The following is a 14,885-nucleotide window of genomic DNA, read 5'->3' on the forward strand; positions in this document are numbered from 1 at the left end:
GAAGACCCCTAAGCTCCAAAATGACACGTAATGCCTTAGCGACTAATTGGCTAATCTTTGACCCCTATCCTCCCGACTCAGGTCCGTCCGAAGCCCGTCACGCCCAATAACAACGTGCCAATCGCCCCGGCACCCCCTCCGGCCATGATGGCGGCGCCCCAGTTGCTCCAGCGGGGCCCGGTGATGCTGACCACCAAGTTGAGCTCCTCCTCGCTGACCTCCAGCGCTGGGCCCATCCACCAGGTGCGCATTGTCAACGGCCAGCCATGTGCTTCCGCCGGCGCCAAAAGTGGCCAGCACACAGGCACTGTGACAGGCATCGTTATCACGGCCCCGGCATCGGCACGCCTCGCCACCCCCAAGCAGACACTGCAGATCAGCAGCCTCTCCTCAGACACCAAGGTCAGTACCATGGTTAGGGGATGGGGAAAGCGACTTGTCTCCTTTTCAGAATTGAAGTCATTCTACACTTATAACTCTTACTCTGTTTTTAAGGATTTGAGAGCTTTGTTTTCCTCTCACATGTTTCCAGGCTGTTAAAGCTCACAGGGGATTGGAGCAGAAAATGTTGGCAAGCAGCACCCCTCCTCTGTCTCCAGCACCCAGACCGAAGAGAGAGGACAATCCTCAGGTACACTGGAGTTGGCACTAATGCTTCATTGTAAACTTGGGATCAAACCAGCATAACAAATGCATACTTTTACATTTTGGGGAGTATCAGCCTACTGATAGAACCTCAGTTTTAGACAATCCTTCACAGATAACATTCTGTAATGAGGCAGGCTCTGCCAAAGATGCAGTATAAACATATCAAATAAATTATAGATAGTGCCTTCAGAAAACCCCTTGACTTTTTCCACATTTTGTTGTTACAAACTGGGATTAAAATGGATTTGTACATTTTTTTTCTGTCAAAGATCTAGCCAAAATACACAGAAGGTAAAACACAGGAGGTATGAAAAATGAAACGCATCTTGATTAGAAAAGTATTCCTTGAGTCAATACATGTTAGAATCATCTTTGGCAGGGATTACAGTTGTAAGTATTTTTGGGTCATTCTTAGAGCTTTGCACACATGGATTGTACAATATTATTATTTACAAATTATTCAAGCTCTGTCAATTTGGTTGATGATCATTGCTATACAGCCATTTTCAAGTCAACTGAAACTAGGCCACTTAGGAACATACAATCTGGCAGACATATCAGTGTGGATGACGGATCACCACCTCAAGCTGAACCTCGGCAAGACGGAGCTGCTCTTCCTCCCGGGGAAGGACTGCCCGTTCCATGATCTCGCCATCACGGTTGACAACTCCACTGTGTCCTCCTCCCAGAGCGCTAAGAACCTTGGCGTGATCCTGGACAACACCCTGTCGTTCTCAACTAACATCAAGGCGGTGGCCCGTTCCTGTAGGTTCATGCTCTACAACATCCGCAGAGTACGACCCTGCCTCACACAGGAAGCGGCGCAGGTCCTAATCCAGGCACTTGTCATCTCCCGTCTGGATTACTGCAACTCGCTGTTGGCTGGGCTCCCTGCCTGTGCCATTAAACCCCTACAACTCATCCAGAACGCCGCAGCCCGTCTGGTGTTCAACCTTCCCAAGTTCTCTCACGTCACCCCGCTCCTCCGCTCTCTCCACTGGCTTCCAGTTGAAGCTCGCATCCGCTACAAGACCATGGTGCTTGCCTATGGAGCTGTGAGGGGAACGGCACCTCAGTACCTCCAGGCTCTGATCAGGCCCTACACCCAAACAAGGGCACTGCGTTCATCCACCTCTGGCCTGCTCGCCTCCCTACCACTGAGGAAGTACAGTTCCCGCTCAGCCCAGTCAAAACTGTTCGCTGCTCTGGCCCCCAATGGTGGAACAAACTCCCTCACGACGCCAGGACAGCGGAGTCAATCACCACCTTCCGGAGACACCTGAAACCCCACCTCTTTAAGGAATACCTAAGATAGGATAAAGTAATCCTTCTCACCCCCTTAAAAGATTTAGATGCACTATTGTAAAGTGGCTGCTCCACTGGATGTCATAAGGTGAATGCACCAATTTGTAAGTCGCTCTGGATAAGAGCGTCTGCTAAATGACTTAAATGTAAATGTTAAATGTACAATGTCGTCTTGGTAAGCAACTCCAGTGTATATTTGGCCTTGTGTTTTAGGTTCTTGTCCTGGTCAAAAGTGAATATTTCTCTGTGTCTGTTGGAAAGCAGACTGAACCAGGTTTTCCTCTATGATTTTTTTCCTTTGCTTAGCTCGATTCTGTTTCCTTTTAATATAAAAATAACTCCCTATTAATTTCCGATGACAAGCATACCCATAACATGATGCAGCCACTTCCATGCTTGAAAATATGAAGAGTAGTATTCAGTGATGTTGTGTTCAATTTGCCCCAAACATAATACTTTGTATACAGGACATGAAGTTAATTTCTTTGCCACATTTTTATCAGTTTTACTTTTAGTACCTTATTGCAAACAGGATGCATGCTTGGGGAATATTTGTATTCTGTACAGGCTTCCTCCTTTTCACTCTGTCAGTTAAGTTAGTATTGTGGTGTAACTACAATGTTGTTGATCCATCCTCAGTGTTCTATTACAGCCATTCAACTTTAACTGTTTTAACGGTTTTAAAATCACCATTGGCCTCATTGTGAAGTCCCTGAGCGGTTTCCTTCCTCTCCGGCAACGGAGTTGGGAAGAACGCCTGTATCTTTGTAGTGACTGGGTGTATTGATACATCAAGTCACTATCCACGTGTAATTAATTACTTCACCATGCTCAAAGGGATAGGCCTATTCCATTTTTAACAACCTACCAATAGGTGCCCTTTGCGAGGCATTGGTCTTTGTGGTTGGATCTGTGTTTGAAGTTCACTACTCAACTGAGGGACCTTACAGATAATTGCACGCTATACAATGCCTTTGGAAAGTATTCAGACCACTTTACTTTTTCCACTTTTTGAGTTTACAACCTTATTCTAAAATTGATTAAATCCCCCCCGTCAATCTACACACAATAACCCATAATGACCAGGCAAGTGGTCTGGTGTTTTTTTTAGACATTTTTGCTAATTATTATAATTTTAAAAAATGAAATACCACATTTTAAATAAGTATTCAGATCCTTTACTCAGTACTTTGTTGAAGCAGCGATTACAACCTTGAGTCTTGGATATGAAGAAAAAAGCAATTACAACCTCAAGTCTTCTTGGGTATGATGCTTCAAGCTTGGCACACCTGTATTTGGGGAGTTTCTCCCATTTCTTCTCTGCATATCCTCTCAAGCTCTGTCAGGTTGGATGGGGAGTGTTGCTGCACAGGCATTTCCAGGTTTCTCCAGAGATGTTCAAGTCCGGGCTCTGGCTGGGCCACTCAAGGACATTCAGAGACTTGTCCTGAAGCCACTCGTGCCTTGTCTTGGCTGTGTGCTTAGGGTTATTGTCCTGTTGGACAGTCTGAGGTACTGAGCGCCCTGGATCAGGTTTTCATCAAGAATCTCTCTGTCCCTGCAAAACATCCCTACTGATGCTGCCACTACCATGCTTCACTGTAGGGATGGTTTAAGGTTTCCTTCAGACGTTCAGTCTTGGTTTCATCAGACCAGAGAATCTGTTTTTTTAACACCTCCCTGACCAATGCCCTTCTCCCCTGATTTCTCAGTTTGTCCGGTTGGCCAGCTCTAGGAAGATTCTTGGTGGTTCCAAACTTCTTCAATATCAGAATGATGGAGGCCACTGTGTTCTTGGTGACTTTCAATGCTGCAGATTTTTTTGGTACCCTTTTCCAGATCTGTGCTCGGCACAATCCTGTCTCAGAGCTCTACGGACAATTCCTTCGACCTCATGGCTTAGTTTTTGCTCTGACATGCACTGTCAGCTGTGGGACCTCATATAGAAAGGTGGACTTACCACAGGTGAATTTTGCCACCTTTGGTATCAAAGGTGTATAAACATAAACAAGTTGTATAAACATCTCAAGGATGCTCAATGGAAACCGGATGCACCTGAGCTCAATTTCGAATCTCATAGCAAAGGGTCTAAATACTTATGTCAAGGTATTTCAGTTTGTTTATAAATTGGCAAAAAAATAAAAAAAAATATATATTTTCACTTTGACATTTTGGGGTATTGTGTGTAGATTGAGAGAGGAAATAATAATCAATTTTACTAAGGATGTAACGTGAAGAAGTCAAGGATGTGTGTTTTAAATATATTTTTTAGGAATTCTCCTCACACAGGGCACCATTTTTGTGGGGGGTTGTCCTAATACCCTTTCATTGTTTCCCCCAGAAACTTGCCTTCATGGTTGCCCTCGGACTTGTCACCCATGACCATATGGAAGGTAAGTGCTGCCGGTTAGGCCTAAATTAAATTCCAGTTGCTACATTCACCTACATTCCCTAGAAGTTTATACTGCAATGCTTGTATTAAGATGCTGCTCTTTGTTTATAGAAATTCAAAGCAGAAGGCAGGAGCGTAAGCGAAGAACAACGGCGAACCCGGTGTACAGTGGAGCTGTGTTTGAGCCCGAGGTATGGCTGTTCTTCTACTTATCACATTTTTTTATTTTATTATAGTGTAACCACACATTACTACAACAACTGATACACAATCAATGTTGGGCGGATTACTTAAAAAATAACTCAAAATGAATAAAGTCATCTGATTCCTTTCACTAACACCCAGATGTTTTAAAAACAGGCACCTACTATAGCATTATTTTATTTAGTAGCCTAAAATTAGTATTTCCAAATTGCGATGTGTGAGATTATGAAGGTCCTATCATTCACATGTTCTTTATGTGTGAGAGCATTGTCACAGGGCTCCATACTAAAGTTTTCAGCCCATGATTGGGTTGCACCAAACATTTGTGGCAGGGTCACGCAATAGACTAAATGTATAGCCAAATCATCTTTTAAAGTCATTCAACATGCTTCATTAAGAAGTGTACTAGACTAAGATGGTATAATTTAAGAAATTAATTGTTTAATCTAAAATGTCCAAGCAGAAAGGCATGATTCCAGATTTTTTGGTGTGCTTTATTTTTTAAATTTAAAAAAAAAAAATTTGCCCCTTTTTCTCCCCAATTTCGTGGTATCCAATTGTTGTAGTAGCTACTATCTTGTCTCATCGCTACAACTCCCGTACGGGCTCGGGAGAGACTAAGGTTGAAAGTCATGCGTCCTCTGATACACAACCCAACCAGCCGCACTGCTTCTTAACACATCGCACATCCAACCCGGAAGCCAGCCGCACCAATGTGCCGGAGGTAACACCGTGTACCTGGCAATCTTGGCTAGCGCGCACTGCTCCCGTCCCGCCACAGGAGTCGCTGGTGCGCGATGAGACAAGGACATCCCTACCGACCAAGCCCTCCCTAACCCGGACGACGCTAGGCCAATTGTGCGTCGCCCCACGGACCTCCCGGTCGCGGCCGGTTACGACAGAGCCTGGGCGCGAACCCAGAGTCTCTGATGGCACAGCTGGCGCTGCAGTACAGCGCCCTTAACCACTGCGCCACCCGGGAGGCGATTGTTGGGATTTTTGTTGTTTATTTGACTGTCAAGATGGGGTTCCAGAATTTCGATTTTATTTATTATTATTATTTTTTCAATATAGATTAATTTGTCTACATGGGGCACTAATGTCAAATAGCCCGGGCTAATTCACCACCAGGGTAGTAATAGCTAGATTGCTAACTCTCAATGATATATCCCAATATTTAGGTTACTGATAGGAGGCTAAGCCATGTAATTTGATATCCGTAATAAATTGAATGAAAAGGCCTATTCGCTCACCTTAAAAGAATACAAAAGAAGCCATCCACCCTTGATGGGCGATCAGCAGAACAACAATAGAATCTTTGAGAGCATGTGAGAAGTTTTGAATATGTGCTAAATGACAGCAATGCTGACAAATTAGCTCTTTTTAAGAATGTAACTGTAATCAATGAAGTTTTAAATGTTTTATTTTGTATTATTCTAACCACTAGGGTAGCCTAGTGGTTAGAGCGTTGGCCTAGTAACCGAAAGGTTGCAAGTTCGAATCCCCGAGCTGACAAGGTACAAATCTGTCGTTCTGCCCCTGAACAGGCAGTTAACCGACTGTTCCTAGGCCGTCATTGAAAATAAGAATTTGTTCTTAACTGACTTGCCTAGTAAAATTAAATAAATAAATAAATAAATAAAAGTAATCCAAGCTGATTAGTTTCTTCATAAGCCGTGGCTACGGGTACAGAGATTTCGCCCATGCCCCCGCCGGCCCCTCCAGAGACCTCTTTCTTAATGCTAAATATCAGGATCACATTGTTATTTTACACACACATTTGAAGCTGCTGCTCACACTCCGCCTCCCTTCGAGTTTCGCTATTTACTCACCTTCTGAAACATGATGATGTAGCCTATGTCTCTGCCTCATATTTCTGAACAGCTGAAATAAAAACGCTGCGGCGATTTGAACGAACATTGTAAAACGTATATATTATCAAGGCTATAACCTGTCTGTCTGTTGTAACTGATATTGCAGTTGCACAGCAGGACACAGTCCCTACACTTTCGAGCAAAACAGTCAGCGTTTTGTGTGATGTAGGCTAATCCTTATAGTTGCTGCCATATCGTAGTTCCTGAGAAAAGAACGCCACTTGACTGCCTGTCTGCCTCACTTGACTGCCTGTCTGTCTACTGCGCAATTTAGGCAATATTGGCAATGATGATTAAAAAATAACATTGAATCGCTAATTAGACTGCGTGTCTGTGTCTTGCTGCGTTCCACCTCTGGGCAGCCGAATGTTCTAGGCAGCCGAGCGTTTGTCCAGACCGGTAAAGAGTCTGAATGGGCAAGTTTGTTTTTGAATGGCCCAGTGCCATAGTTATGCCATATTGTGGCGAGAGGAAATATCTGCATGTAAGTCGGCAGCTAAAAAGAACATTAAGTCGCTAGACTGCCTGTTTGTGTTGTGCTTATGATTTTATTTGTATTCATTTAACCTTCATTTAACTAGGCAAGTCAGTTAAGAACAAATTCTTATTTTACAATGACCGCCTACCCAATCACGGTCGGTTGTGATACATCCCGGGATCGAACCAGGGTCTGTAGTGACGCCTTTAGCCCTGTGATGCAGTGCCTTAGACTGCTGCACCATTCGGGGGGGGTGCAGTATTTGCAACACTGACAACACATTTTGTACGAACATGTCGGTTTTTTGTGTAAAACATGTAAATAGAAAAAACATAATCGTTCTTATGCTAACTGAGGAATGGACTGCAGTAGTTCAAACAGTTTTGTATACAGCATGAAGTTTGCAGGCTACACTAGTGACCAGACAAAGGAAACCAAGGAGGGGAGAGAGGCAGCGGAGCACTCGGTACAGCAGCTACGTAGGCAACGGAGTAGGCACTTGGCTACGTAAAAAACAATATCCTGCACATGTGCAGAAATATCTGTATTATTAGCATAGGCAAATTGGGATACAGAAACTCCATACTTCATATCTGTAATCGGATAACGTAATCTCTATTACATGTAATCCATTACTACCCGACTCTGTACAAAATGTGTTTCTTATTAGGTTGAATGCCAGTGCACATACTTTTTAAAATGCGACCATAATACGCACCGTTTTCCTTGCATGTGAATATCTGCATTCATGTGAATATCTGAATGCATGGACTCCGAGTTAGAATCTAGCCCTGTGTAGCATATGAAAAGAAAACGGGTGTCCTTTTTGCGTGAGCAACATGGACTTTGCAGTCAAATCAAAGCTGGATTTGTTCTCCCACATATGTATTCCTTTCGACGCCGTGCAGAGGAAGAAGAGTGCAGTGACCTACCTAAACACTCCGCTTCACCAGGGAACCAGAAAGCGAGGTCAGTATCCACTCAACAAGCTGTCAACACTGGAGTCTGTAAACACCTGCACATACACCTGTTCCAATGCCCAGGGGACATATAGATGTATACATTACTGATCTGGCCTATATTTGATGCATGCATGTTTTAATCTACTTAATGTAAATGGTACGAAATGCTCTGAATGTTTTACACACAACCTTTCTGCTGACACCTCTTTGCTTGCTGGCCCGAATCCCATGCAGGGACACTTACTAAGAGACTGCTATTCTGACCTTGAAGACTTCATTTTGACTGCCTTTTCTTTATCCCTAACTGTAGAAATTTCTTGAGTTTTTCCAATTGTCATTTGTGAAAAACGGAAGGTTTTGGTTAGAGGGATAATAGTTCATCTCAAAGTGTAACAGTGTCAGATGTTTCCATGCATCAACTAGAGCGGAGTCAATTTGTTGATCCGAGCACTAGGAAATCGGTAGGCCAACACCCCAAATTAATGGGAAAGATGGGCACCATCCAAATACACTTACACACCATGTTTTGCTGTATGAAAGCATCTGACAAACTGTGAATCACTTTGAACTGTCCCTCTTTGAGGTTGATTTGTAGACGTCCTAGTGAATAGGGAGAGATGTCTCACGCCCTTCAGCTGTCAGCTTCCCTCCACCCTGCCAACGTATTTGCTCTGCTTTTTCTTTTGAACCCCACTTGCATGTAGCTTCTGTCTCTTAGTGCACTAACTCCGCTCTGTGCTTCTCCTCCTCCACCCTCAACTCAACACCATCCCCTTTTTCACGCTAGCCAACGAGGACCGCCTGTCAAAGGTATGTTGGACAGACGGTTTGTTTGTTTGTTTGTTTCCCTCCCACCTCCATCTTTTTTTTTTCTTTTTTTTTTTCCGTCTGTCTCATTTCACCCAGGTCGCCCACCCAAATACAGCAGTGTTCCAGAACTGGGCAGCCACACCCCGACCTCCCCCTCCAGCTGTCTCACTGCTTCCCTGGTCCCCGAGCGGCCCAACACGGGGGGGAGCTTCCCCTTCCATGTCCACCCCCACCACTCTCTCCCCCTGCCCAGCCCCAGCTCTGGGGATGTAAGTAGCAGCTGGAGAGACCAGAACAGCAGCCTGGACTTTCTGGGGCTCTATCCCCACTTACTTACCTACTGTCGCCCCTCCCTTTTTTATACCGGTGGTATTATCCACAGGCTGTAATCTCCCCATCACACGCAAATACTTAAGTGGAGTTCAAATCTCCCAGTTCCTTCACGTCTAAAGACCTAGACAAGTACAGACACTTGTTTATTGATTTACTCCCTACTGTCTGATCCTGATCTAATTATTTAATTGTTTTTATGCATTACAAAGTGAACAGTACCCCTCTCCTTAAATTTAGTACCGCCCCAGTACCTCTTTCCCCCTACTCTGAGAAATAATTGATAGCCTGTCAAATTGATAATTTACTCATTTTATGTTTTAAGTAGGATCAGTTTGTTTAGATCCTCTTTTAAATGCCATTAAAAATATACTGCAGTTTATTACATAGGTTAAACTATCATTTTAAATAAGAAATGCAGAATGGTATGCACAGTGGCTTTTATAATGGCCTTCACCCATTTCAGTGTTGGAATTACACACATGACTTAAGTGTTCTCTTTTTTTAGAGTGTCTAATTAACTTATTTAGCTTCAGTTTCAATCTTTCTCATTAGGAAATGCGACTGAGAATGAGATTTGGGTCTTGGCGGCGTGCTTTGATGTGGGTGTCTCTTGTGTGGGAAGCATTTGTACGTTCACTCTGCCAAAACAGTACACAGTTAGTCACTCACTGTTCTAGATCATTTATAACAATCTAACCTGGTCTTGTCTGGAACTAGCCTAGGCTGGCTAGCAAGCTAGCCAAATTCTTTAGCCAATTAGATTCAGCCAGCCTGTGTGCAACTGTGGCAAAATTGGTTCGACTTTGGATAGCCGGTCTGTGGGGTTAGTTGGGGACTGCCAGTATATATTACATTATATTGTAATTCATGTTGTACATTTTTTCATGAAATGCTTTGAATATTTGTATATGAAGTTCTACAATTTGTTAGGGATTTTTGGATCCAATTTTAGAGTGGAAATATTCACAGATAACTGATATACACTATTTATACAAAAGTACGTGGACACCCCTTGAAATGAGTGGTTTTGGCTATTTCAGCCACATACGTTGCTGAAAGGTGTATAAAATCACGCGCACAGCCATGCAATCTCCATAGACAAACATTGACAGTAGAATGGACTTACTGAAGAGCTCCATAACTTTCAACGTGGCACCATAGGATGGCACCTTTTCAACAAATCAGTTCGTAAAATTTCTGCCCTGCTAGAGCTGCCCCGGTCCACTGTGCTGTTATTGGGAAGTGGAAATATCTGGGAGCAACAATGGCTCAGCCACAGTGTTAGGCCACAGAAGCTCACAGAACGGGACTGTCGAGTGCAGAAGCGCATAGCGTCTAAAACTCGTCTGTCCCCGGGTTGCTACATTCACTACCGAGTTCCAAACTGCTTCATGAAATGGGTTTCCGTGGCCAAGCAGCCGCACACAGGCCTAAGATCACCATGCGCCATGCCAAGCGTCAGCTGGGGGTGTGTAAAGCTCGTCGCCATTGTATTCTGGAGCAGTGGAAAGGCATTCTCTGGAGTGATGAAGCACGCTTCACCATCTGGTAGTCCGACGGACAAACCTGGGTTTGGCGGATGCTAGGAGAATGCTACCCGCCTGAATGCGTAGTGCCATCAAAGTTTTGGTGGAGGAATAATGGTCTCGGGCTGTGCTTCATGGTTCGGGCTTGGCCCCTTAGTTCCAGTGATGGGAAATCTTAACGCTACAGCATACAATTACATATTAGTCGTTTCTGTGCTTCCGACTTTGTGGCAACAGTTTGGGGAAGGTTTTCCTGTTTCAGCATGACATTGACAATCCCCCGTGCACAAAGCGAGGTCCATACAGAAATGGTTTGTCGAGATGGGTGTGGAGGAACTTGACTTGCCTGCACAGAGCCTTGACCTCAACCCCATCCAACACCTGTGGGATGAATTGGAACGCCGACTGTGACCCAGGCCTAATCACCCTAGGAAGAGTAGCTGCTGCTTTTGCAACAGCTAGTGGGGATCCTAATAAAAAAAACAAATACATCACTGCCGACCTCACTAATGATCTTATGGCTGAAGAGAAGTCCCTGAGGCAATGTTCCAACATCTAGTGGAAAGCCTTCCCAGAAGAATGAAGGCTGTTTATAGCAGCAAATGGAGGACCAACTCCATATTAAAAATGCCCATAATTTTGGAATGAGACGTTTGACAAGCAGGTGTCCACACACTTTCGGCCATGGAGTGTATCTGCCGATTATTATAATAATGATATTAAAAACAAATTTAAATAAATAAAATTTAAATTTAAAAAATATATATATACTGCTCAAAAAAATAAATGGAACACTTAAACACAATGTAACTCCAAGTCAATCACACTTCTGTGAAATCAAACTGTCCACTTAGGAAGCAACACTGATTGACAATAAATTTCACATGCTGTTGTGCAAATGGAATAGACAACAGGTGGAAATTATAGGCAATTAGCAAGACACCCCCAATAAAGGAGTGGTTCTGCAGTTTGTGACCACTGACCACTTCTCAGTTCCTATGCTTCCTGATGACTGATGTTTTGGTCACTTTTGAATGCTGGCTGTGCTTTCACTCTAGTGGTAGCATGAAACCGAGTCTACAACCCACACAAGTGGCTCAGGTAGTGCAGCTCATCCAGGATGACACATCAATGCGAGCTGTGGCAAGAAGGTTTGCTGTGTCTGTCAGCGTAGTGTCCAGAGCATGAAGGCGCTACCAGGAGACAGGCCAGTACATCAGGAGATGTGGAGGAGGCCGTAGGAGGGCAACAACCCAGCAGCAGGACCGCTACCCCCGCCTTTGTGCAAGGAGGAGCACTGCCAGAGCCCTGCAAAATGACCTCCAGCAGGCCACAAATGTGCATGTGTCTGCTCAAACGGTCAGAAACAGACTCCATGAGGGTGGTATGAGGGCCCGATGTCCACAGGTGTGGGTTCTGCTTACAGCCCAACACCGTGCAGGACATTTGGCATTTGCCAGAGAACACCAAGATTGGCAAACTCGCCACTGGCGCCCTGTGCTCTTCACAGATGAAAGCAGGTTCACACTGAGCACATGTGACAGTCTGGAGACGCCATGGAGAACGTTCTGCTGCCTGCAACATCCTCCAGCATGACCGGTTTGGCGGTGGGTCAGTCATGGTGTGGGGTGGAATTTCTTTGGGGGGCCGCACAGCCCACCATGTGCTCGCCAGAGGTAGCCTGACTGCCATTAGGTACCGAGATGAGATCCTCAGACCCCTTGTGAGACCATATGCTGGTGCAGTTGGCCCTGGGTTCCTCATAATGCAAGACAATGCTAGACCTCATGTGGCTGGAGTGTGTCAGCAGTTCCTGCAAGAGGAAGGCATTGATGCTATGGACTGGCCCGCCCGTTCCCCAGACCTGAATCCAATTGAGCACATCTGGGACATCATGTCTCGCTCCATCCATCAACGCCACGTTGCACCACAGACTGTCCAGGAGTTGGCGGATGCTTTAGTCCAGGTCTGGGAGGAGATACCTCAGGAGACCATTCGCCACCTCATCAGGAGCATGCCCAGGCGTTGTAGGGAGGTCATACAGACACGTGGAGGCCACACACACTACTGAGCCTCATTTTGACTTGTTTTAAGGACATTACATCAAAGTTGGATCAGCCTGTAGTGTGGTTTTCCACTTTAGTTTTGAGTGTGACTCCAAATCCAGACCTCCATGGGTTGATAAATTTGATTTCCATTGATCATTTTTGTGTAATTTTCTTGTCAGCACATTCAACTATGTAAAGAAAAAAGTATTTAATAAGAATATTTCATTCATTCAGATCTAGGATGTGTTATTTTAGTGTTCCCTTTATTTTTTTGAGCAGTGTGTGTGTATATATATATATATATATACATACATACATACATACATACATACACATATATATACACACACACACACACACAGTACCAGTCAAAAGTTGACACACCTACTCATTCAAGGGATTTTTTAAATTTTTACTATTTTCTACATTTGTAGAATAATAGTGAAGACATCAACTATTAAATAATACATATGGAATCATTTAGTAACCAAAAAAGTGTTAAACAAATCTAAATATATTTTATATTTGAGATTCAACAAAGACCATCAAGCGTTATGATGAAACTGACTCATGAGGACCGCCACAGGAAAGGAAGACCCAGAGTTACCTCTGCTGCAGAGAATAAGTTCACTGCACCTCAGATTGCAGCTCAAATAAATGCTTCAGAGTTTGTAACAGACGCATCTCAACGTCAACTGTTTAGAGTAGGTTGTGTGAATCATCAGGCCTTCATGGTTGAATTGCTGCAAAAAAAAACACGACTAAAAGACACCAAGAAGAAGAGACTCGCTTGGGCCAAGAAACACGAGCGATGGACATTAGACTGGTGGAAATGTCCTTTGGTTCCAACCGCAGTGGCTTTGAGACGCAGAGTAGGTGAATGGATGACCTCCGCATGTGTGGGTCCCACCATGGAGCATGGAGGAGATGGTGTGGGGGTGCTTTGACACTGTCAGTGATTTTAATTAGAATTCATAGCAGACTTAACCAGCATGGCTACCACTGCGTTCTGCAGCGATATGCCATACCATCTGGTTTGCGCTTAGTGGGACTATAATTTGTTTTTCAACAGGATAATGACCCAAAACACACCTCCAGGCTGTGTAAGGGATATCTGACCAAGGAGAGTGATGGAGTGCCGCATCAGATGACCTGGCCTCCACAAACACCTGACCTCAACCAAATTGAGATGATTTGGACTGCGGAGTGAAGGAAAAGCAGCCAACAAGTGCTCAGCATATGTGGGAACTCCTTCAAGACTGTTGGAAAAGCATACCTCATGAAGCTGGCTGAGAGAATGCGAAGTGTGCAAAGCTGTCATCAAGGCAAAGGGTGGCTACTTTGAAGGATATAAAATATAACATATATATTTTTATTTGTTTAACACTTTTTTGTTTCCTGCATGGTTCCATGTGTTATTTCATAGTTTTGATGTCTTCACTATTATTCTGCATTGTAGAAAATAGTACAAATATAGAAAACCCTTGAATGAGTAGGTGTGTGCAAACTTTTGACTTGTACTGTATGTGTATGTAAAACAGCCCTAAAACGATACTCAGAAAGCTGATTTCTTAAGTTTGATGAAAGAACATTATTGGAACCACATGAAATGTATGTGCACCTGAAAGATGTTTTTTTTTTTTAAATGGAAAGACTGTTACTCTATTGAAAGAAGTATAAACTACAATGATTCCGGCAAAAATATTGCCTAGGCTCTGAAGACTGAGCTGCCTCGTTGCCCCCCAGCAAAACTAGCTTACATTTAGGCTATTGTTTAATGTCTATTTCACACTGTTGAGGTAAAAAAAAATCTGAGCATAATGCTTGTATGGATGTCAACCCCAATACATGTTCATGTCATCAATCATCTGCATTACAGTTAAACTACCACCAATTTATGTATGCTAGCTATGCTACCAGCTTATACGAATGGGAGTTAGCATTTAGCGGTTCCTTTTTCTAAACCTGAAAAGGGACGACTTCTAAATGTTATACAGCAAAAACAGCCAAATACAGTTGAAGTCGGAAGTTTACATACACTTAGGTTGGAGTCATTAACTCGTTTTTCAATCACTCCACAAATTTCTTGTTAACAAACTATAATTTTGGCAAGTTTGTTAGGGCATCTACTTTGTGCATGACACAAGTCATTTTTCCAACAATTGTTTACAGACAGACTATTTAACTTATAATTTACTCTATCACAATTCCAGTGGGTCAGAAGTTTACATACACGAAGTTGACAGTGCCTTTAAACAGCTTGGCAAATTCCAGAAAATTATGTCATGGCTTTAGAAGCTTCTGA

The 14,885-nt window shown here is 43.6% G+C and overlaps 1 protein-coding gene across 5 annotated transcripts in view; it reads left to right on the forward strand.

Annotated features, from left to right (window-relative positions):
* Nucleotides 1-14,885, forward strand: part of phf21ab (PHD finger protein 21Ab) — a 79,090-nt gene that overhangs the window by 52,949 nt on the left and 11,256 nt on the right. For all 5 annotated transcript variants that reach the window (XM_029668661.1, XM_029668665.1, XM_029668664.1 and 2 more), the window contains 6 exons: nt 82-402; nt 533-631; nt 4,295-4,346; nt 4,457-4,536; nt 7,810-7,870; nt 8,770-8,942. In XM_029668661.1, coding sequence (XP_029524521.1) covers nt 82-402; nt 533-631; nt 4,295-4,346; nt 4,457-4,536; nt 7,810-7,870; nt 8,770-8,942 — 786 coding nt within the window. The remainder of the gene's footprint in view (nt 1-81; nt 403-532; nt 632-4,294; nt 4,347-4,456; nt 4,537-7,809; nt 7,871-8,769; nt 8,943-14,885) is intronic.

This window comes from Oncorhynchus nerka, linkage group LG9a (assembly GCF_034236695.1).
Source record: "Oncorhynchus nerka isolate Pitt River linkage group LG9a, Oner_Uvic_2.0, whole genome shotgun sequence".
Classification (NCBI taxonomy): Eukaryota; Metazoa; Chordata; class Actinopteri; order Salmoniformes; family Salmonidae; genus Oncorhynchus; species Oncorhynchus nerka.